A 23341-nucleotide genomic window follows, 5' to 3' on the forward strand; every position below is an offset into this window, starting at 1 on the left:
ATACCACCCAGAGAAGAACGATAGGGGGGGGGGAGAAGACTTTAACCTACTATCACAAGTTTCTATGTGAAACTACTTTTAACACCCGTAAATATGAAAATGTCATTATTATAGCTGATTTCACATGAAAAGAAACAAAAAAATTCATAATTCAAGATATTCATTCTATTCCTATGATAATCAAAAATGTATTATTTTCTAGTCCTGAATCGTAATCTTTCCAAGACAAAGTTTAAGATGGCGGTCTCCTGCATTTTCAGTTTTTGATTATTTGATTTACTATTTGATTGATATATATTATGATATGATTATATGATGTTCCTACTTTGCATATTACTCATTATCATATTGAAATATGCATAAACAAAAGCAAACAAACAAACAAAAAGGAGAAGGTTCTGTTTATTTTGCTTCAATATTTTTCAAAGACATACAAATACTTCATGTCCGGTCTCAATCCCAAACACAACTATATGACACATTTTGTTTGTGTACAACAGGGATTCAAATCCACTTTTTTTTTTTAAAGGTATGTATGTATGTATCATATGTACTTTGAATAATCCTCTCAATGTAAAAGTAAACTTCAATTCACCAATTTTATCAAGTGGTGTAAATAAATACACATATTGGATGGTGAATATCAAGGGCTGCCCACTAGCTTTAGATCTTCCTTTTCTGCAGATTAATTCCTACAAACTTTGGTTAGAATCCAGCCACAGGTTTCAAGAAGAAGAAAATATGCAATTACTGATGCTGAGGAACTTTGGGGGCACTGCCCCCAGGCTCCCCTTGATCTCCCTTGCCCAAGGCTGGATTTTAATCCAGCCATGCGTTTTTAAGAAGAAGTTGAAATAGTAAAAAGTTTACGGACAACGGACAAACAGCGATCGCAATGGCTCATTTGAGCCTTGGGCTCAAGTGAGCCAAAAATATTTATCAAACATGAGCTAGTAAGAATCATGAAAATTAAGTGCAATGTCAGCTTACTTTCCTACTTGTTATTATCAAGCATTATCAAGCTTTGAGATATTGATATATCTGCATAAAGCCCATTGCTATATTACATTTAAGAAAGGATGCAAAGAATTGCATTTTATGCATTTAGTTTCCACATCAGATTTATTACATGGTAGAATTAGTTTTCCTTTCACCGCCACAGACAAAATCAGAAGAGAAAAAAAAGCCACACACCATGCTAAGTTACTTTGTTAGCGTACATAATAAAGGAGAAAGGAGTGGAACATTAATTATCTTCATGAAAGTTAGTGTTCGGATAAGTAAACAGATAATAGGTCTATACTTCCACTGATACAATTTACAAAGAAAGCTAGCCATCTCTAGCTAAAATAACTTCCATAAAAAAATGTTTGTTACTTTACTGAAAATGTGCACTACCTTATATTCCTCTGTTTACTCTCCGCTCCCCCTCTCTCCTCCCCTTCTCCCCTCCCCCCCCCCCCCTCTCTCTCTCTCTCTCTCTCCTGAAAATGAATTTAATTGAAAATTCATGCCAATTTCATTTTATCATTCAAAGTATTGCCCCTAAACTCAATCAGAATGCATTAAAGGTAATACAAAGTTTTGGTATCAGGTCATGAATTTGGTTCAATAGAACATATTGGAAGCATATGCGATCCTACAATACCAAATTATCGTTGTGGCAGTTGAAATTGAGTCTAAAGTGATAAAATTGTAAATAATAAACTATTTATGTTGTATAGCTCCCTCTCAAGGTCAAGATATTAATTTAGCTAAAAACAATGTTTGGAAATTATATAGCTAATTGCAGCTACTATTGTATGGCCGTAGTCGCTATATTAAAATTATCAAAATTTACCGGGAGCACCGATAAATTTTGATATTCAATTTTTCTCCAAAGCAGTAGTGTTTTAGGGGCTAAATTTTCTAGTGCTTATAATACATCCACAGGGGCATCCAAATATATCCAAATTGTAAAGGATTACTATTCATCCAATTTTTTAGAATTTCCCAAAACGTTGCATTACCTTTAAAGATACTATGTCCCTTTTCAGCCAACATCAAATTCTGTAGAACTTTGCATGAATTAGGAATATGTCATGTATGTCCTATCTGGGAAATTTAAACGTTAGCAGTGTCCTAATATTCAAATTATGCAAGGAAACCTGTTTACTTGCTAGACTTCACTGTCAGATTTCATTGAGTGACTGACTGGCATTTCTTCCTCTTTGGTAATAACATACATAAAATGAGCTGTAAAGGAGTACATGTGCATTTGTCTACATCAATAACCCATTTCTTGTAATGGCCAAAAATAAACTGATTGAATGTTTGCGCAGCATAAAACGTACGACCATTCGGTGCAATGGTCTGAAAATCAGATTATTACTTACTGGCTCTATAGCTCTTAAGTCGATTCGACAATTACTAGTTGTTATTTTCCAAATTATAGACATTTTCAAGCCCCCTTTTTTTGGGGGGGGGGGGTTCTAAATTTTTGGGAAGTTCTAAATTAGTATTATCTTTCAAATGCCGTTGGCATTTAACATTTTCATTTTTTGGGCCTGCAAATGGGACATAATACCTTTAAAAGCCTTTTTTAAATCAAAAGTACATGGCAAAATTTGGTTTGATTCGCAACCAAAACTCATAGAAATATGCTTTAGTTTAAATGTTTTTTCTCACTAATTCTGGATAATACCTAAATAATACATATTTAACATGTTTAATTTAGTATCACTTTAATATGTTGCACTAATATTTTACCTTCACATGTAGTACTACCGCCACCTTCACTGACTATTTATATTTATATTATGTTGTCTACGTCTAAAACTTCTCTTTTTTTCTGCTAGCTGGTACAGTGTATGTAGATATTGTACACTCTAATAATGTTTGTACTAACTACACAAAATAAACCAGTGATAGTTTCCAAAACGAGCCAGTTAAAGAAAAAAAAAATAATTACGATGAAATATTTTCACTATAATTTGATAAGAAAACAAAATGTTTCCCCAAATCATAACTAGTCAGCATGAAATATTTTTGTGTAAATTTAAATCTTCTTTAATATCTTCTTTCCCTCATGAATACAAGATTATTTTATAGTTTGCACTTCTATGTCAAGAGAAATGCAATATATTTACATATGACTTTCAAGCTATTACTGTATTTTTACTCATGTGTGTATATATGTTATGCTAAAGTAGTCTTTTCATAACATGTACTTTTATATATTGTACACTGCGTTTTGGATGATAATATTATACAGAACCCAATTTTATCATGTCAGAATTGTTAGATTAAATATAATCTGTCATAATTCAGCCATATTAGTTCATTGTTGAGGTCACATATAAAGTATGCCCTTGATATTGATATTCCTAATTTTGCATTATGTTATGTTTTTGGTTGTTAGCACAATTACACTGTATTAAGTAATTGGTCCTCTGCATTAGATTAAACAAATATGTTAAATGTTAGAAAAGAAACCATTTCATTGTTCTTACTCCTTCTCATTTCCATTATTGTAGCTGCAAAAAAAAGATAAAACAGCAATGCAAAAAACAGAGGTATTGTTAATCTCCAAACTTTGATGCTCAGAAACACATCTTCAAAAAATATTATTTTGAGAAAATAGCAGCCACGTAAGGGATTGTAAAACAAACATTGAAATGAATGTGAAAATTAGAAGAGGCATGTGATAAAGAAATTCCATCAGAATCATCCAGAATCACACATGATACATTTTACAGTGTGTAATAATAAGAATTTAATAATAATATATAAAATAACAATTTATAACGACTAATTATGATAATAGTACAAATATTTTGTTCTTCTGTAGGGTATATCACATCATAATAAAAGCTAGCTCACTGTGTGCTTTCAAAGGATTGTGAACATTGTTACTACGCCTATAATTCAACCCTTTTCTTATGATGACGTTCCACTGTATTTAAGTTGCCATTTAAACATATTAATAAGCCATATATCAAATAATATTTGTAAAAAAACACTCTTGAAATTGAAATGTCACTTAATCCATCATTTGTAGATTATGGGAAACAGGTCTTTTTTTGTTTTAAAGGAAAGAAAAAAGAAAGGGAGAAAAGATAAAAAGGTACACAGTACATACCTTCAATTTCTAGATCTGTATCAAAACCACAGGTGGTTTCACTAGAGAGAGAACGCTGAGATGCTGCCCTCTCCTCATCCTCCTCGTCATTGACTGAAAGATGACTATCAGGGCGGGATCCTGATCGGCTCCCTGTACGACTTATCGTCTGAAAAACAGTGCATCAAAAAGGCAACATGTTCCAAATAATTAAAATAAAGGGCAAACCATCCTTCGTAGTAAGTTAACTTGTATGAAACAGCTAAGAGAAGCAGAAGGGTAAAAGTTTGACATAAATTGAACAGATATTAAGAAAGTTATGAATGTTTTGAATATAATGTTACTAAATCAAATTGGCTATAATCATAGCCAGAGAATGTGTTATTACAATTATAGCATATTTGATTTAATAAAACAAAAACAGACCCAGTTATTGATAGACTAAAAAGGGAATACGATCGAGACATTAAGAACATATTCTTATTCAATGAAGTTAAGGTCCACTCCCCAATATCGCAATGCATCCTGGGTATGAGGGGTGGAGCTTAGCAAGCTTGAGATCTGTGAAAAATGGATGGTTATCTTTTTTTGGTCAATAAAGAGATCTTCTGAAAAATCTTAGGCTGGAATATTAATAAGTAGAGGTGTACTCATGTTTTGAAGGCTAAGTGGTCAAAGTGGAACTTTAAGGTCCACTCCCGATGTATCCTGGGTACACCAGCTGCTATAGAATAATTAATCCACGCTGATTCGTTCAATCACTTCCATCCCCTGCGCGCAGTGTGATGAATAAATTACCATAATTACGTACATTAGGCAATTTGACCTCTCTAATTACGCTGATACGTGTATTGTTTTTTACCATGTAGTGAACATCATTCCAGTACACTTTGCGCGGGGAGCATCCTACAGAATGCATAATTCATAAGGGCTTAATTTGGCTTCTAATGGATCCGTACAAAATGGCGGAGCTTAGGGGGCCTGGGAGTACCAGTACGACACACATACATATAGCTGCCTGCATCACTATCCTGGCTGTGTATTAAAAGCTGTGCTATTGATCCTCAACATTTCAAACACCACTGTACACAACTCAACTGATTTCACTAAAAATCAGTACTTTAGTGACAATTGATGACACCTAAATACATGTAGCAGTAAAATACAATTTGTTCAACTTACCATTGTTAGAAAGAATAATTAAAAAATTCAAATTGTATTAAAGTCTACAGTCAACCTTTCCGATCAACCACATCATCTTCATTGTGTACATTAGTGTGGAATGAGTGTATTGACTATTCATGTGTGCAATTGCTGCCTCTTACATGTAGCATTGACTCTCTATGCTTTGCTGGAGTGGAGTACGAGTGGTTTAGTCTAGACTAACGTTAGATCTGGTCCAGGCGCGAATCCAGGATTTCTTAGGGGGAGGGGGGGGGGGGGGGGGGGCCTTAATTTGAAATTATGCGAGCCATATATTGGTATGTTATGGTGACACCGGCAGTGGCAAAAACATTTTTTTTTTTTTTTGGGGGGGGGGGGGTTAGACAAAAAAAATCCCTATCACCCCACTCTTACATGCAGGCCCGGCTGAACGTTTCTCGGCAGGGGTCTAGGGGCGGAGCCCCCAGAAGCTCAGGGGGTATAGGCATTTAATTACTGTCAGATGAGCATATTTTGATACCTTATTTGTGACAATGGCAGGACACAAATTGGTGTTGGGTCCAGGAGGCGGAGCCCCGAGAAGCTCAGGGGTTTTATACATTAAATTACCGTCAGATCAGCATCCAGGTGCCTGACTGAGGAGGAACACTTTTTTTGTTGCTTTCTTTAGCACACACACAAAAAAAAAAAAAAAATTGTATCCCTTTTTTTTTGCCAGGGAGGGGGAGGGGGCCCGGGCTCCTGGCCCCCCCCCCCCCCCTGGATTCGCCACTGATCTGGTCTATATGTTATCACGAGTCTCACTCTCAGTCAGTTGACAATTTACATAAGGTCTAGATTTACATAAGATCAATTCGCATTAGCATTGACTCTCTATGCTTTGCTGGAGTGGAGTATGAGTGGTTTAGTCTAGACTAACTTTAGATCTGGTCTATATGTTATCATGAGTCTCAGTCAGATGACAATTTACATAAGGTCGAGATCGATCTACTGGTCTGCTTCTGCCTAAGCCTTGCAGGCGCCTCTGGCCCAAAGTAATAGTGATATGGGTTTGATGTTACTGTGGTCACAATTTTCAGCGCTTGTTCAGACTGGAACTGTGAGTGTGTGACCATATTTTTGTTGTATCTCGACCCGTGACTCCATAGTGGAGATACCCTACTGTAACATACAAAACTAGATGGAATTTTGACTGCCCGCAGTCGAAAATGATGCCTCCGCCATAGAGCAATTTAAACAAATTTGGAGTTTAAATCTCCAGTGGTTCTTGAGATATCATGATAACAATCTCAATGTATGGAATTTCATAAGTTGACCTCTGTGACCCTTGACCTTTGACCTACGTGCTCCAAAATCTACTCAGATTGTCTTCCTATGGTGATACACACTATCATTAAGTTTGAAGTTTAAATCTCCAGTGGTTCTTGAGATATTATGATATGGTGATACATACTATCATTAAGTTTGTAGTGAAAATTCTCCAGTGGTTCTTGAGATATCGCGATAACGATCTCAATGTATGGAATTTCATAAGTTGACCTCTGTGACCCTTGACCTTTGACCTACGTGCTCCAAAATCTAATCAGATTGTCTTCCTATGGTGATACACACTATCATTAAGTTTGAAGTTTAAATCTCCAGTGGTTCTTGAGATATTATGATAACAATCTCAATGTATGGAATTTCATAAGTTGACCTCTGTGACCCTTGACCTTTGACCTACGTGCTCCAAAATCTAATCAGATCGTCTTCCTATGGTGATACATACTATCCTTAAGTTTGAAGTTTTTACATCTCCAGTGGTTCTTGAGATATCATGATAACAATCTCAATGTATGGAATTTCATAAGTTGACCTCTATGACCCTTGACCTTTGACCTACGTGCTCCAAAATCTAATCAGATCGTCTTCCTATGGTGATAAATACTATTCCCGAGTCTTAAGTTTAAATCTTAAATGGTTCTTGAGATATTGTGATAACGGTCAAACGGGACGGACGTACGGACAACCCGAAAACATGATGCCTCCGGCACCACCTTCGGTGGCGGAGGCATAAAAATCAACTAAATCCTCAACAATTGCTCAAAAAATGGTCATGATTTAAAAGTTTTTATCTTTCATACCTGTTTTGTGTCAATTATCTTATCTGTTTCGGAGTATTTTTCCTAAAACAAAGACAGTATGCATTTTCAACGGTGTTTGTAGTTGAAATAAAATCATGCAATCTTTAAGAATTTATTAAAAATCAAAATTGGCAGGAAAGAACTTATTGATTAATATTTACCGTAGATTAGTGTTTTATTCCAATATTCCAATAAATCTATTTCCTTATGAGTAATGATTTCAGTCTACTGTACAAGACTAGAACGAGATCCAAAATTCATCTTGCAGCACTCAAAACACAACACAGAATCTATATCAACGTATGTACATGTACTTGTATCTGTATCTCTCTCTCTCTCTCTCTAGCTACCGTATGTAACACGTCTTCAAATCATGACACGTTTTTCCATCCTAACTTCTTAATGGGTGTATAGACTGTTATCCAGTCATTTTTACTGAAAAATCTTTTAAAACACTTAATTCTCATACATAATTTACTGCACGAGCTCGACACCATGTCTATTGCTGTGAGAATTAGGGACTAGGTGTGAGACTACGCTACAAATGTTCTGTCATGTGATCTCATCGCAGTTCATACATATTCATATTTTTATTGCGCAACGTTTTTTCATCTATTCTTGGCTTGAAAATGATGTTACCTTCCACAGTTTTCTCTCTCATTTTGAGATGGCTATAGCTACATGTGGCTCAAATCAACGCAAGATTGACATAAACATCGTCTTCTATCTATATTTTAATGTCCATTTCATAAAAATCTGTATTTTAAAGATATCATCTTTTTTGTTTATATTTTCTAGTTGTTAAAAGTGGCATTGTTGGACATCTGACATGTTAAAGGGAAAGTCCACCCTGAAATTAAGTTAGTTTTAATAGGAGTAGAAAAATGAGAGAAACAAGTCTGTGAAAGTTTGAGCAAATTCCGATTAAAAATAAGGAAGTTAGGATTTTTGAAGTTGTGATCAATCAAACACAAATTGGCAACTCTATGACGTATCATGCGAGCTCAACTTCCATTTGCTCAGTACTAAAAAAATCTAAAATTTTCATTTTCCCTCAAGAAAAATTTCAACCATACATGCACCCTAAATATAATAATTGCAAATATGTTTCGTTACTCCCCCTGCAAGGAACAAATATATATTCCGTCATCAATAACGAAGAAAACATGATTTTATGGAATATTATGCACAAAGCAAATGAAGGAGAGCTCGTATGATAAGTCACAGAGTTGCCAATTTGTATTTGATTGATCACAACTTCAATAATTCATTACTTTCTTATTTTCATTCAGAATTTGCTCAAACTTTCACTCACCTGATTTTCTTATTATTCTGCCTCTATCGAAACAAACTTATTTTGGGGGTGGACTTTCCCTTTAATCGCTATCAAAAGTTCTTTGACTGAAGTTAGATCCTTTATTTTTACTTTAGGGTCTACCTCACCTGTTGCCAATTAATGGGAAGAATTTTAGTGACCGACCTACCAGGCCCTCTGGAACATGTCATGTATGTATATTATGTATAACTATGAATATTTTTCTCCTATTTACAGTTATCAAATTTGTTATGACTTATTTCTAAATGCGAAATTTACGGACTTACGTATATGAGTTCAATTTTTATCTCAGAACCATGAAACGGTACATTCATGCATTTGAACTGGTAATCTATGACATGACCCGGCCGATATATTTCAGGGTCAACCTACAAAAACATAGCCAATGGCCAATCAGAGCACTTGTTTAATATTGGGTTTAATATTTATATATCACTGGGTCAAGCTGGGCTGACTCGTACGTAGCTATTGGAAGTTCGAAAAGAAAAAATGAATATTCCTCAACTAAAACCAAGATGGCTGACAACGAATCATGTGACTACGAGACTTTCTTGGATTAATCATTAATTTAGGATCTAAATGAGCAAGCTATTGTAAGTCAAAGTAGATATTTCTGTGTTATTTTTTATCTTAAATAATTAGTGTAATATTACAGCCAAATTGGATAAATGAAGACGTAAAGAGTGAAAAACTTGTTGCATATCTCATTCATCGCGGTCTGGCCGAACCAACCCATTTGTTCCACTCAGTCCCCATAAGACGTACTTCAGTCTATGTATAGAGGTGGTCAGAGAAGCCAGATGCAATCTCAGCGGAACAACCGTCGTTATAAAATGGCTCTAGTATTTTAAGCATCGTGATTGGTCAAAACGTGTCACATGACATGCACCTATTTTTGATGCATGCATGATCATGCAATAAAAAGCGCTGTAAAAAGTTATACACGCTAATATCGATATCCAGCGCAGCGTACAGGTAGACTTTATCATTGTACGTTCCATCCAGTGCTAGTGTACGCGTAGCTAGTAGTATTGCACGCTCCATCCATGCAGCGTACGCGTAGCTAGTATTGTACGCTTCGATCCATCCAGCGCAGCGTACGCATAGCTAGCTAGATATAGAGCGGTGACCGGGTATTATTAGAAAACAAATTTTTCTTTACTTTTGCCTTGGATTTAGGTCTATATTGTTTTGACTTTTGGATTTTATAATGAAGCCAGGAATTTATGGATTTTATTTTTACTCAAGGCAAGTGGAATCCCCTGGACTTTTTGGTAAGCCTGCAAGGTCCTAACTTTCCATTTTCTAGTACCAATAACTCTAGATCTAACTCTCGTAGACTCTAACTTTAGATCTAAACTTTTGTTTGTTTTGATTGTCATGTGGGGCTATTTCATATAACAAATAATGCACTTGACTGTTGTGCATAACGTAAATGCAGTGTACGTTCAGTTTCTTCAGATGGTGTGCACTGTGAACTCGCCGCAACGGCTCGTTGCACAGAGGCGGCACCAATCTGTAGAAACCTCACGTGCACTGCATTCTCCGCTATTGCACGCTGGGCCGTGTGTTATTTGTATAATATCAGAAACTGAAGCTTCGGTCTACATGCAGCCTAGCCCAAATTTTCTGTCTCTTTCGTTCGTTAGCCTCTGATTTAGGTAGGGTCAGCTCCTCTCTTTAGAGCCAGAAGCCGACCATAGGCGTAAGTGTTCACGATCGGTTTTACGTTTCTGTACACCAAACTGATGCCTAATTTCAATATTTTACACGATGCATATCCGATAGGTTTCATTTGTAGATTATAGGCCTAGGCAATAATACATACTTTCCACTTAACAACTTGACTGAATGGTCCATTTTCAGGATATTATGGGTCAAAATCAACAACCATGTTGAAAATATTGCAACCGTATTTTAAACTCTCGCTGCGCATGACGTCATCTAAATTTCATCCCTAGTCTATGCGCAAGGCGAAATGATTATGAAGGAAAAACTTTGCACGAGCTATGAGCTCGTAATGACGTTATCACAGTTTTACTTTATAATCACTGTGACTTGCGCGTAGACTAGTGAGTATAAGGGATGAGATTTTAGTACCTGAGATTTAGATGATGTCATGCGCAGCGAGTGTTTAAAATACAGCTGAAATATTTTCAACATGGATGTCGATTTTGACCCATAATTTCCTGAAAATGGACCGATTTATTCAGTCAAGTTGGTAAGTGGAACCGATGTAGACTCTATTATAGCCTAGATCTATCTAGAGTTCTAGGCCTAATTTACAGATTAAAATAAATTGGATAGATCTAGTCTATGCATCCGGTAAAATATCGAAACTAGGCATTACTTTGGCCAAGTTTGGTGTATGAAGGGGTGACCAAAGTTCACAGACATTTTAGAAGATGTGATAGGTCTATTCGATCTATGATTTCTCATATTCTACACAAATTTATTTATTTCAATTATTACCAAATGGACGGCAAAGTATTTTACTACAGATTGGTTCAACTAGAAAATTGATTGTCGAAGTATTTCAGAGATATCGCGATCTAACAATTTGATGTCCGATCGTTCGTGCGCACTGCATCTAAAAAAGTCATAAAAACAAGGGGACCTAACTTCACGCACGGGGGTTTATAGTTGATTTATCAAAAAATGTGATCCATCAAAAAAAAGGTAAAATTTGCAAGGCAAGATATCATACAATCAGTTGGTACCACTTTTTACTTACAATTTTGAAAAAATCTGCTCTCAAATTAAAGATTTTCAGACCCTGGGCCTTATCGGTAAGTTGATAATTTTTCGGAACGGATGCAAAAGATTGCAAAATTTGCCGATCTTTTGTCAATATTTTCACAATTTCGTACCCAAATCCAAAAAAAAATTAATCTCTGGGTAATTTAGGTTTTGGTGATATCAGATTTTCGAAATCTTACTGATTTTTTGAGATAGCGATCTAAGGTCACACGCGAACTTTGGTCACAACACCATACAGAAACGTTAGTCTATATACCGAACGTGAACTTACGCCTATGGTCGGCTTCTGGCTTTAAAGAGAGGAGCCGACCCAACCCAAATCAGAGGCGAACAAAAGAGACAGAAAATTCGGGCTAGAGCCTAGGAGGATATTCTACGTAGAGGTCTACATGCACTGATGCAGCCTAGACATCGACCTAGGCCTATATAGGCTAGACCCTACTCTTCTTACATCACAATGATGTAGACCCCTCTAGTTATTACACAACCTCCTCCCTCCACAAATGGCAGTAATCATGGAAGAATCCTTGATCGATGAACAGGCTTAGACCTACTACAACATCGTGTATTAAAGTAGCCTAAAGTAAGTAGGTCTAAGTAAGGACTAGGCCTTGGCCCAGGCCGGTACTTAGCCTAGACTATTTATTTGGTAAACAAATCATTTTTAAAGTTTAAACTTCTGGGGAGATTCTCCATTGTAAAACCATCTTTGCCATATCAGTAAAGACATTAACACAATTATTTCAATAATCTTACATTATGGAAATGACGATATTTTAAGAATAGAATAACATTAACAAACAAAAACATTAACAACGGGTGGGGGTGCGCAGTCCGCGTCCGTGCATAACGTATCTTTACCATGTTTATATACCGTACGCACCTTTCTTTGGTCCCCGATGCTGCCGCGGCTCTTTGCCCGACTTGGTGCTCTGCTCCCGCTCCGAAGCAAGTTCTTCTCGTTGTTTTCCTTGTCCAACTCTGTCTCTTCATTATTGCCTTCATCTTCAACAGTAATGTCTACCTCCATAGACATATTTAATTCTCACTGGAAAGTGAATTATAAAGTAATGTTGGTATTTTTATCGTAGTCTTTTCTGCAATGTCCGGTTGCTACGTACGCTGACATTCTAGGCTAGCTCATCGCCGAAACAGAATTTGGAGCACATTCGTAGAGCGCCCTCTCGAAAAATATGGAGACAACAGAATTACATTAACGGACTTTCATTTATTTATTTTAGTGCAGAGGATTATGTGGGTAAAAAGACTTTTAACGGGGGATGCAAACATGGGATGGAAACAATATTTTAATTATTTAACTAAAGATGCTGGAGGAATTTTGATATTTTATAATAATGCAACCGTAGGTATATCTGAATTAGTATTACCAGCATTTTATAGAGACATGCTGGATGTTTGGATGGCTACGAGAATATTTTTGTTAAAGGAAAGTGTTTCTAGGAGGAATGAGATTATCTATAATAATAGATTTGTTTTTATCGATGGTCATGTTCATTTCGATGAGGGATTATTTAACAAAAATGTTTATAAGTTGCATCATATTGTTGATAAGGAAGGTAATATAAAATCTAATGAGGAATTTCAAAGAAAAGGTTTAAATAGTTTAGAAATTAGTAAAATACAACGTATTTTTCTTGGCATCCCGTCTTCATGGAAACAATTTTTAAATAAAAATACTCACTCAAATATAGATAGGGAATTGGATATGGATATTATTATGTTTGAAAAGGTATATATGTTAGATCAAATAACCTCAAAAATTATATACGCTTTTTTATTAAATAAGAAAGTAGAAAAATCATATGCAGAACGACATTTAGAACAGACTTATAATATTCATGGAAAAGATATACAATTAATATTTTTAAGACTTAGAAAGTGCACATTGAATAGTAAGCTTAGAGAATTTCAATTTAAAATGCTTTATAATATTATATATACCAAATTACATTTATATAAATTTAAAATGGTTAATAGTAATTTATGTTCTTTTTGTGGTAAATATGAGGAAACTTACGAGCATTTATTTTGTCTTTGTGAGAAAGTAAAACCAATTTGGGAAGAGTGTGGGAATTCATTTAATTTAGTAGAAATTACAAATATAAATTGGAAAGGTATCCATGTAGGGATAGTTGAGTTTAACATAGGGAAGGAACAGTTATTAAATCATATCATAATTTTGATAAAATATATGATATTTATAGATAGTAAAAATAGACAAAAACCACCAACTTATTTGGAGATTAAGAAAAGATTATTAGAAAATAGAAAGGAGGAGAAGAAATTAGCTGGGGACCGAGGTACACTCACATATCATTTTAGAAAGTGGGACAATTTAGAATAGCTTCGTGCAGAATAAATAAAATAAGGAAGGCGAATAGAAGCAATGAAATGGACATGGCTGATATAATGGTCGAGATTCCCGCAAAATGTAGGCATGTTTTAAGTGGGTGTTTGTGTGGGTGTCTGTCAGGCGCGGATCCAGGGGGGGGGCCGAGCGGGCCTTGGCCCCCCCCCCCCGCAAAAAAAAAAAAAAAAAAAAAAAAAGAGAAGAAAGGAAAAGAAGGGAAAGGGAAAAAGGAGAAAAAGGGAAAGAAAGAAGAGGAAGAAGGAGATCGGGGGGCCGAAAAGGCCTTGCCTCCCAGGCTGTTAACCCCACCCCCCCCCCCCAATCAAAAATAATAAGAGAGAAGGAAGGAAAGAGAAAGAAAAAAGGAAAAGAGGAGATACTGGCGTACTAATAGAGGGGGGGGGGGGCTTGGGGGAAATCAAATTCAAACGTGGTTTATTTCTTATTCCACAACGGTGGATTACAAATAATGCTAAAATGACATAATTTCCGAAATTTTTCCTCACTTTTTAGTAAATTATACGTTTGTATGTGTTTGTTGGAAAATGACAAATTCCTAAATTTACAGCCAGGCAAAAAATATGATTCTTGGGATTCCTACATGTCAGGGCCCAAGTTACGGCGGGGATCGAGAGTCTCGAGCCCCCCCCCCCCACTTTTCTTGAAAAAGTATATTAAAGAGAAATAAAATAGAATGAGAGCAAGAAAGTAAGAATAGTTAACTGCCAGTGTTAACAAAATAATGAAGCATCAAAATATGCTCATCTGATCGTGATTAAATGCCTATAAAACCCCTAAGCTTCCAGGGGCTTTGCCCCCTGGATTCCATCTAGGGCCCTACGGCGGGCCCTTAGATGATCATCTGACGGTAATTTAATGCCTAAAACCCCTGATTTTCGGGGGCTCCGCCCCCTGGACCCCACACCAAATAGTGACCTGCCAGTGTCACAAAATAATAAGGTATACAAAAAAATATGCTCATCTGACCTTAATTAAACGCCTAAAACCCCTGAGCTTCTTGGGCCGGCTCCGCCTGAATGCTTATCTGACCGTAATTTATTGCCTTAAACCCCTGAGCTTGCGGGGTCGGACATAGCCTATAATCTAGGCGGAGTGCCGAGCTTTTTTCTTTGCTGCTAGACTAACCTTAAGCAGAACGTCTGATACGGCGAGACTACGAACCGTGAGCCGCGCACCGCCTATAATCACTGGTCTAGCTGAGAGGTTTTTTCGTACGAAAAACTGCCACGGATTCATGGTCGATAATAAAAAAAAACAACGATTAAAGCTAGACCAGTGATTATAGGCGGTGAGCCGCTTCGCGACTCACGGTTCGTAGTCTCGCCGTATCAGACGTTCTGCTTAGGGTTAGTCTAGCAGCAAAGAAAAAAGCTCGGCACTCCGCCTAGATTATAGGCTAGGTCGGACAAGGTATCAAGATGTGTTTATCTGACCGCAGGCGCGTAGCCAGGGGGGGGGGGGGGCGCCCCCCCCCCAATCGGAAGAGGACGTAGAAAGAAAAAGGAGCAGACAAAGAACATCTTTGAAATTCAGACAAGGATTAAGAGTATAGAGAACGGTACAACGCATCGTTTTCTTTCTCTAATAATAAAACTTCAAAGCCTCGCGCAGGAGGGGAGGGGGAGGGGGGGGGGACTGAATTCAGAGGCGAGAACGGTAATACGAATCTTTAATGATTTAATGAAACGTAAAAGCTTCTGCGCTTCGGGATGGAGGGGGAACTAAATTCCGATGAGGATTATTTTCGAGAACGGTACAACGAATCGTCTTCTTCTCTCATGATTAAATGAAGATTAAAAGCTTCCGTGCTTCCCGCGGGAGGGGTGAACCTGAATTCAGACGAGGATTAAGAGTCGAGAACTGAACAATGAATCGTCTTCTTTCTCTAATGATTTAATGAAACGTAGAAGCTTCCGTGCTTCGCGCAGGAGGGGGGGGGGGGACTGATTTTAGACAAGGATTAAGAGTCGAGAACTGTACAACGAATCGTTTTCTTCCTCTAATGATTTAATGAAACGTAAAAGCTTCCGCGCTTCGCGCGGGAAGAGGGGGGGGGGGGTAACTGAAATCAGACGAGGATAAAGGGTCGAGAACGGTACAACGAATCGTCTTCTTTCTTTAATAGTTTAATAAAACGTCAAAGCTTCCGCGCTTCGCGCAGGAGGGGGAGGGGGGAACTGAATTTAGACAAGGATTAAGAGTCGAGAACAGTACAACGAATCGTCTTCTTTATCTAATAATTTAATGAATCGTAAAAGCTTCCGCGCTTCGCGCGGGGGAGGTACCTGAATTCAGACGAGGATTAAGAGTCGAGAACTCTACATCGAATCGTCTTCTTTCTCTAATAATTTAATAAATCGTAAAATTTTCCGCGCTTCGCGCGGGAGGGGAAAAACTCAATTCAGACGAGAATTATTTTCGAGAACGGTACAACGAATCTTCTTCTTTCTCTAATAATATAATGAAACGTCAAAGCTTGGGAGGGGAAACTCGCCCCCCGACCCTGCGAAATTGGCCGAACTATATGTCTATCGTTGGGTGCTGGCTGACATCTGTCAAGGAATCGACAAGCAGCAGTTTGGCAACCGACAAGGTGTCTCCACTACCCACTACCTTGTTGACCTGCTACATTTCTTGCACAGTAACGCAGACAAGCCACAGACCGTGTCAACTATGGTGATAACTGACTTCACCAAGGCATTTGATTTAGTGAACCACAACATTGCTGTTAGCAAGCTTCACCTAATGGGTACCCGTCCAGCACTCCTCCCATGGATTTGCAGTTTCTTACACCAAAGGGTACAGGTGACGAGATACCATGGTGTTCTGTCAACATCCTTGATGCCTAGTGGAGGTGTGCCACAGGGAACCCGACTTGGCCCCCTCATCTTCCTGGTGTTGATAAACGATGCTCTTGCCACAACGCCGATGGCCAGGAGATGGAAGTATGTAGACGATCTGACTATAGCCGAGAGTCGCAAGATGGGTGATGAAAGCGCAATCGCAACAGCAATAACTGATTTCCAATTGTGGTGTGACGACACTCAACTACGACTAAATCCAGCAAAGTGCAAAGTGATGCAAGTGTCATTTGCACGAGCGGCCATCACCTCTCCACGCATTGAGCTGTGTAACAATGTTCTTGAAGAAGTCAAGGAGTTGAAATTGCTTGGGGTTATTATCCAGGCCAACCTCCGGTGGAATAGTCATGTGAACGAAATCATCAAGAAAGCGTCGAGGAAATTCTATTTGATTAGATCTCTGAAGCGCTTTAATGCTCCAAGGAAAGATTTGCTGACAGTATATACCTCGTACATACGACCTACATTGGAGTATTGCGTACCTCTGTGGCACTCTGGTATCACCGTGCAGCAAAGCAATAACATAGAGATGATCCAGAAAAGGGCTCTTCGCATAATTCTCTCTGACCAATATGTGAGCTACAGAAATGCCCTCCAAAAGACTGAGCTTGCAACACTGAGTGAAAGAAGGGACAAACTATCCTTAAAATTCGCAGAATCGCTTCAAAGAAACTTCAAAGACTGGTTGCCTGAAGCACAAAACCAACGTCTCCGACGTAGCAATAGACTGAGAGAAATCAAATGCAGAACGGAAAGGTTCAGAAACAGTGCTCTGCCTTTTCTTGTTAGGCTGATAAATCGTCATTCCGAGTGAAACATTATTTGATGAATGACTTAATTATGATTATTGATTACACTCAAATTTAAATAGTTATTACAATGAAATGAATTTCAAAAGAAATGGACAGTATAAATAGCATGCAGGTTGCTTGTTTTTTTAATTCCTACTGGAACGCTTTAATCTTTACACTGTAATCTAATCCTAATGTCCTCCTCCGCCTATTTCGAGACTTTCTATTCATTAGCCTCGAATCTTTTTAATTCACTGTACGTTTAGCACGACTGATATCTTTGATCATACTTAATTTCACAATTGTACTATGTTTGAATTTGACCACCTGGAGAAGTTTCATAACTACAATACTACAATACTTGATGTTTCCAGTCAAAAGTTTAGTATAATAATTTGTATCATGTTTTATATATTGGTTGTTAGTACAAGCCATGAGGATCTGTACATTTTAAAGTTAATTAATAGAAGGCTCATTACACATGTTTTTCACCTCATCTTTCTTGATATATTCCTCTTACTTACCTTTCCTTTCTTTTCCTTTCATTCCTTTCTCACCTTTTGTTGATTCTTGCTCCTTGCTCCTATTCCTCATTCACCCCTTCTTTCTTTCCATACTAATTAAATTTTGATATAGAGTTTTAATATGATATTTTTTATATATATTAGGTCATAGTCCTAAGACTATTGTACTTTTAACTTGTAAATACATGTACTTTTAAATTGTATTCCAATGGCAATTCAGTTGTAAGACTGCGACGATGGAATTTGTTCAATAAAACCTTTCTATTATACCCCCCCCCCGCATTACGTCACTGTTGGTCACCATTACGTACCTATATTTGGCTCGCATAATTTCAAATTTGGGCCCCCCCCCCCTAAGAAATCCTGGATCCGCGCCTGGTGTCTGTGCACGTGTGTGTATGTGTGTATGTAAGTTTTTTTTTTTTTTTTTTTTTCTTCTTCTTTTTTTCTTCTCTTAAATGTCTTTTTATGTTCATGCCTTCTTCAAGCTGCTTGCATGCATGTTTCATGCTTTATTTGATGTAAATAGTAAAATTTCATTTGTATTATTTAGATGTGAATGTAAAATCATATTCTATATAATAATATTAACATGCAGATTATTTTATGTATTGATTTTGTTATTGTTTGTGAAAAGCAATGGAGAAAATAAAATATCATTGAAAAAAAAAAAAAACTCTCATATCCCTGCATGTACTGTATACATAGCCCTAACTCACGGGTGGCCAACCTTTTAAAGCTCGCGGGCCACATCTAACGATTGTCATAACTTGGCGGGCCGTAGGCCAGGCGGGGGGGGGGGAGGGGAGGGGGTAATCACATATTGAGACATACGGGGTGTGCCGCTCTAATGGGTAACCTTTTTTACAAAAAGAATTCCTAAACTTGGGTCCCATTTTTAACAGAAATATCCTAAACATGGGTCCGTGTTTTCAAAAAATTTATTTAAAAAAAATTCAGGGTTTTAGCCATGCAAACACCCGAAATTTTTATAAAATGGGTTTTACTTCAACAAAAATCTGCCAAAACAAGGCAACCCTTAAAAATGGGTAGAGGTTACGAGGCTTCAGCGGCACACCCCGTCAAAACCGAATCTGAAATCCCCCCCCCCCACACACACACTCATGTACACACCTGCAATTTTGCAAACAACAAAATCAGTCGAACAAAATCAGGCTTACTTTTTTAGTGTGATTTCTGGCTAACAAAATATGAGGCAAAGTTGTTTACCTTTCTCTTCTATGAAGAAATACTTCAGAGATCAATCCGATTTAAAGTTTCTGTCTTCATCAGAAACTTTCCTTTTCTTCGCACGTCTCGAAATGGATGCCATGTTGGTTGTTATTTCAAACAAAATCAATGACACAGCAGAAAGAATATAAGGGGACTATCCACGATTAAGATTAATGAAAAAATTATACGGCGGGAGAAAAGGGTTGTGAGTTTTAAGACAAGTATGGCATTTCAAACATATTTCTTGATTCACGATCGATTGGGCAAAAAGAATTTCCATTTTCGGTTTAACTTAATAAAATTTGGAGTGGATTTTAAAAGATTATTATTATTGTTATTATTTGTATATTTACAAAGGTTACTGCATGTGGAAATAACAAACTAAAATTAACACGGCGAGTGATGTTAATGTCGTTAATGTAATGTAATGACATATCAATTTCATGGGACAGTTAAGCGTTCACCCGTCCGCTCTAAAGAAAGAGATTTTCAGCGCCCGTTATAAAGGCATGGGAAGGAATCAGAAAAATCGTACTTTGGCCGGGTTTGATAGGTTTAGCATTAGTTGTGGAGGCTGTCCAGAATAGATACCAACATCTATAAAATGCCTGATATTTCCTCTTTGTAATCATGTAATTTTTTAATAATTTTCGAAAATAGATAATTCCGTCATTTTTAGGATTTCAAAACACTTATGGGTAGAATTTGGAAGAGATTTAAGCGTAATTTAGAAGAAAAGTGCTTGTTCACGCCCCCCTGTGTGACTTTTCCATTGGACTTGCGCGCGAACGGTATAAGCTACAAATTATATACCATGTCGAGAACACAGGTCATTTCCTCAGCTTTCATAATATATTAGATTTATTATGATTGCTTGAAAAAATTTGTCAAAATGACTTGACAAATTGTTATGTCTGTAAGAAAATACAACCTGAAGTGGCTTTCTTGAGTCGATGCGCGTATGCAATAGCTATGTATTGCTCGCTCTTACAACGCTGATGTCTAATTGAGCATGACGTTTAATGGTAACAAAATGCCACTTATTCATATCTATTAGTTAAATGAATGTAACCAAACTATAAAATAATTATATAGGAACAAATCTTTCCATATCATAAATAACAATACGTTTTCAAAATCAGTGAAATTAAGATGTATTTATAGGTATGTATAGCCATGATTAAGAGATTTTTGTTGTGTGACAGGATTCCGGACTGTATCCATTGTTAGTTTTTCATCACATTTGCTGATATCTTTCTTCAAAAGAATGCTCTGGTCTCCTGAGTGGTATCATTATGATGCGCTTGACCTCCTCTACCTGTTCGCATCATCGGTTTATGTTTTTCATCTTTATTTATTGTGTAATGATGAAAACGATGTGTAAAGCCCAAACTTCGGTCAAAAACTGTCAAATTGCACAAAAAGGCCTAATAACCGCGCAGTAGAGCCCAAACTTCGGACAGAAACTGTCAAATTGCACAAATAGGCCTTATAACCGCGCAGTAGAGCCCAAACTTCGGACAGAAACTGTCAAATTGCACAAATAGAACCATTTAAGGCGTATTTGTTAGTTTTTCATCACATTTGCTAATAACTTTCTTCAAAAGAATGCTCTGGTCTCCTGAGTGGTATCATTATGATGCGCTTGACCTCCTCTACCTGTTCGCGTCATCGGTTTATGTTTTTCATCTTTATTTATTGTGTAATGATGAAAACGATGTGTAAAGCCCAAACTTCGGTCAAAAACTGTCAAATTGCACAAATAGGCCTAATAACCGCGCAGTAGAGCCCAAACTTCGGACAGAAACTGTCAAATTGCACAAATAGGCCTAATAACCTCGCAGTAGAGCCCAAACTTCGGACAGAAACTGTCAAATTGCACAAATAGAACCATTTGAGACGTATTTGTTAGTTTTTCATCACATTTGCTAATATCTTTCTTCAAAAGAATGCTCTGGTCTCCTGAGTGGTATCATTATGATGCGCTTGACCTCCTCTACCTGTTCGCGTCATCGGTTTATGTTTTTCATCTTTATTTATTGTGTAATGATGAAAACGATGTGTAAAGCCCAAACTTCGGTCAAAAACTGTCAAATTGCACAAATAGGCCTAATAACCGCGCAGTAGAGCCCAAACTTCGGACAGAAACTGTCAAATTGCACAAATAGAACCATTTGAGGCGTATTTGTTAGTTTTTCATCACATTTGCTAATATCTTTCTTCAAAAGAATGCTCTGGTCTCCTGAGTGGTATCATTATGATGCGCTTGACCTCCTCTACCTGTTCGCGTCATCGGTTTATGTTTTTCATCTTTATTTATTGTGTAATGATGAAAACGATGTGTAAAGCCCAAACTTCGGTCAAAAACTGTCAAATTGCACAAATAGGCCTAATAACCGCGCAGTAGAGCCCAAACTTCGGACAGAAACTGTCAAATTGCACAAATAGGCCTAATAACCGCGCAGTAGAGCCCAAACTTCGGACAGAAACTGTCAAATTGCACAAATAGAACCATTTGAGGCGTATTTGTTAGTTTTTCATCACATTTGCTAATATCTTTCTTCAAAAGAATGCTCTGGTCTCCTGAGTGGTATCATTATGATGCGCTTGACCTCCTCTACCTGTTCGCGTCATCGGTTTATGTTTTTCATCTTTATTTATTGTGTAATGATGAAAACGATGTGTAAAGCCCAAACTTCGGTCAAAAACTGTCAAATTGCACAAATAGGCCTAATAACCGCGCAGTAGAGCCCAAACTTCGGACAGAAACTGTCAAATTGCACAAATAGGCCTAATAACCGCGCAGTAGAGCCCAAACTTCGGACAGAAACTGTCAAATTGCACAAATAGGCCTAATAACCGCGCAGTAGAGCCCAAACTTCGGACAGAAACTGTCAAATTGCACAAATAGAACCATTTGAGGCGTATTTGTTAGCTTTTCATCACATTTGCTAATATCTTTCTTCAAAAGAATGCTCTGGTCTCCTGAGTGGTATCATTATGATGCGCTTGACCTCCTCTACCTGTTCGCGTCATCGGTTTATGTTTTTCATCTTTATTTATTGTGTAATGATGAAAACGATGTGTAAAGCCCAAACTTCGGTCAAAAACTGTCAAATTGCACAAATAGGCCTAATAACCGCGCAGTAGAGCCCAAACTTCGGACAGAAACTGTCAAATTGCACAAATAGGCCTAATAACCGCGCAGTAGAGCCCAAACTTCGGACAGAAACTGTCAAATTGCACAAATAGAACCATTTGAGGCGTATTTGTTAGCTTTTCATCACATTTGCTAATATCTTTCTTCAAAAGAATGCTCTGGTCTCCTGAGTGGTATCATTATGATGCGCTTGACCTCCTCTACCTGTTCGCGTCATCGGTTTATGTTTTTCATCTTTATTTATTGTGTAATGATGAAAACGATGTGTAAAGCCCAAACTTCGGTCAAAAACTGTCAAATTGCACAAATAGGCCTAATAACCGCGCAGTAGAGCCCAAACTTCGGACAGAAACTGTCAAATTGCACAAATAGAACCATTTGTGGCGTATTTGTTAGTTTTTCATCACATTTGCTAATATCTTTCTTCAAAAGAATGCTCTGGTCTCCTGAGTGGTATCATTGTGATGCGCTTGACCTCCTCTACCTGTTCGCGTCATCGCTTTATGTTTTTCATCTTTATTTATTGTGTAATGATGAAAACGATGTGTAAAGCCCAAACTTCGGTCAAAAACTGTCAAATTGCACAAATAGGCCTAATAACCGCGCAGTAGAGCCCAAACTTCGGACAGAAACTGTCAAATTGCACAAATAGGCCTAATAACCGCGCAGTAGAGCCCAAACTTCGGACAGAAACTGTCAAATTGCACAAATAGAACCATTTGAGGCGTATTTGTTAGTTTTTCATCACATTTGCTAATATCTTTCTTCAAAAGAATGCTCTGGTCTCCTGAGTGGTATCATTATGATGCGCTTGACCTCCTCTACCTGTTCGCGTGTCATCGGTTTATGTTTTTCATCTTTATTTATTGTGTAATGATGAAAACGATGTGTAAAGCCC

At 37.4% G+C, this 23341-nt stretch overlaps 1 protein-coding gene across 4 annotated transcripts in view; it reads right to left on the reverse strand.

Moving 5' to 3' along the window:
• Window positions 1-12626, reverse strand: part of LOC584206 (leucine-rich repeat-containing protein 74B) — a 48503-nt gene extending 35877 nt beyond the window's left edge. For 3 of the 4 annotated variants that reach the window (XM_011678505.2, XM_030992318.1, XM_030992317.1), the window contains exons 1-3: window positions 12366-12626; window positions 4121-4268; window positions 3492-3515 (exon numbers count right to left, since the gene is read on the reverse strand). In XM_011678505.2, the coding sequence (XP_011676807.2) occupies window positions 3492-3515; window positions 4121-4268; window positions 12366-12518 (325 nt within the window). In that variant the 5' untranslated portion in view covers window positions 12519-12626. The remainder of the gene's footprint in view (window positions 1-3491; window positions 3516-4120; window positions 4269-12365) is intronic. The other variant, XM_030992316.1, reaches the window with a different exon arrangement.
• Window positions 12627-23341: the final 10715 nt, after the last annotated feature.

The sequence above is a fragment of the Strongylocentrotus purpuratus genome, unplaced genomic scaffold (assembly GCF_000002235.5).
Source record: "Strongylocentrotus purpuratus isolate Spur 01 unplaced genomic scaffold, Spur_5.0 spur5_scaffold_2, whole genome shotgun sequence".
NCBI classification, from domain to species: domain Eukaryota; kingdom Metazoa; phylum Echinodermata; class Echinoidea; order Camarodonta; family Strongylocentrotidae; genus Strongylocentrotus; species Strongylocentrotus purpuratus.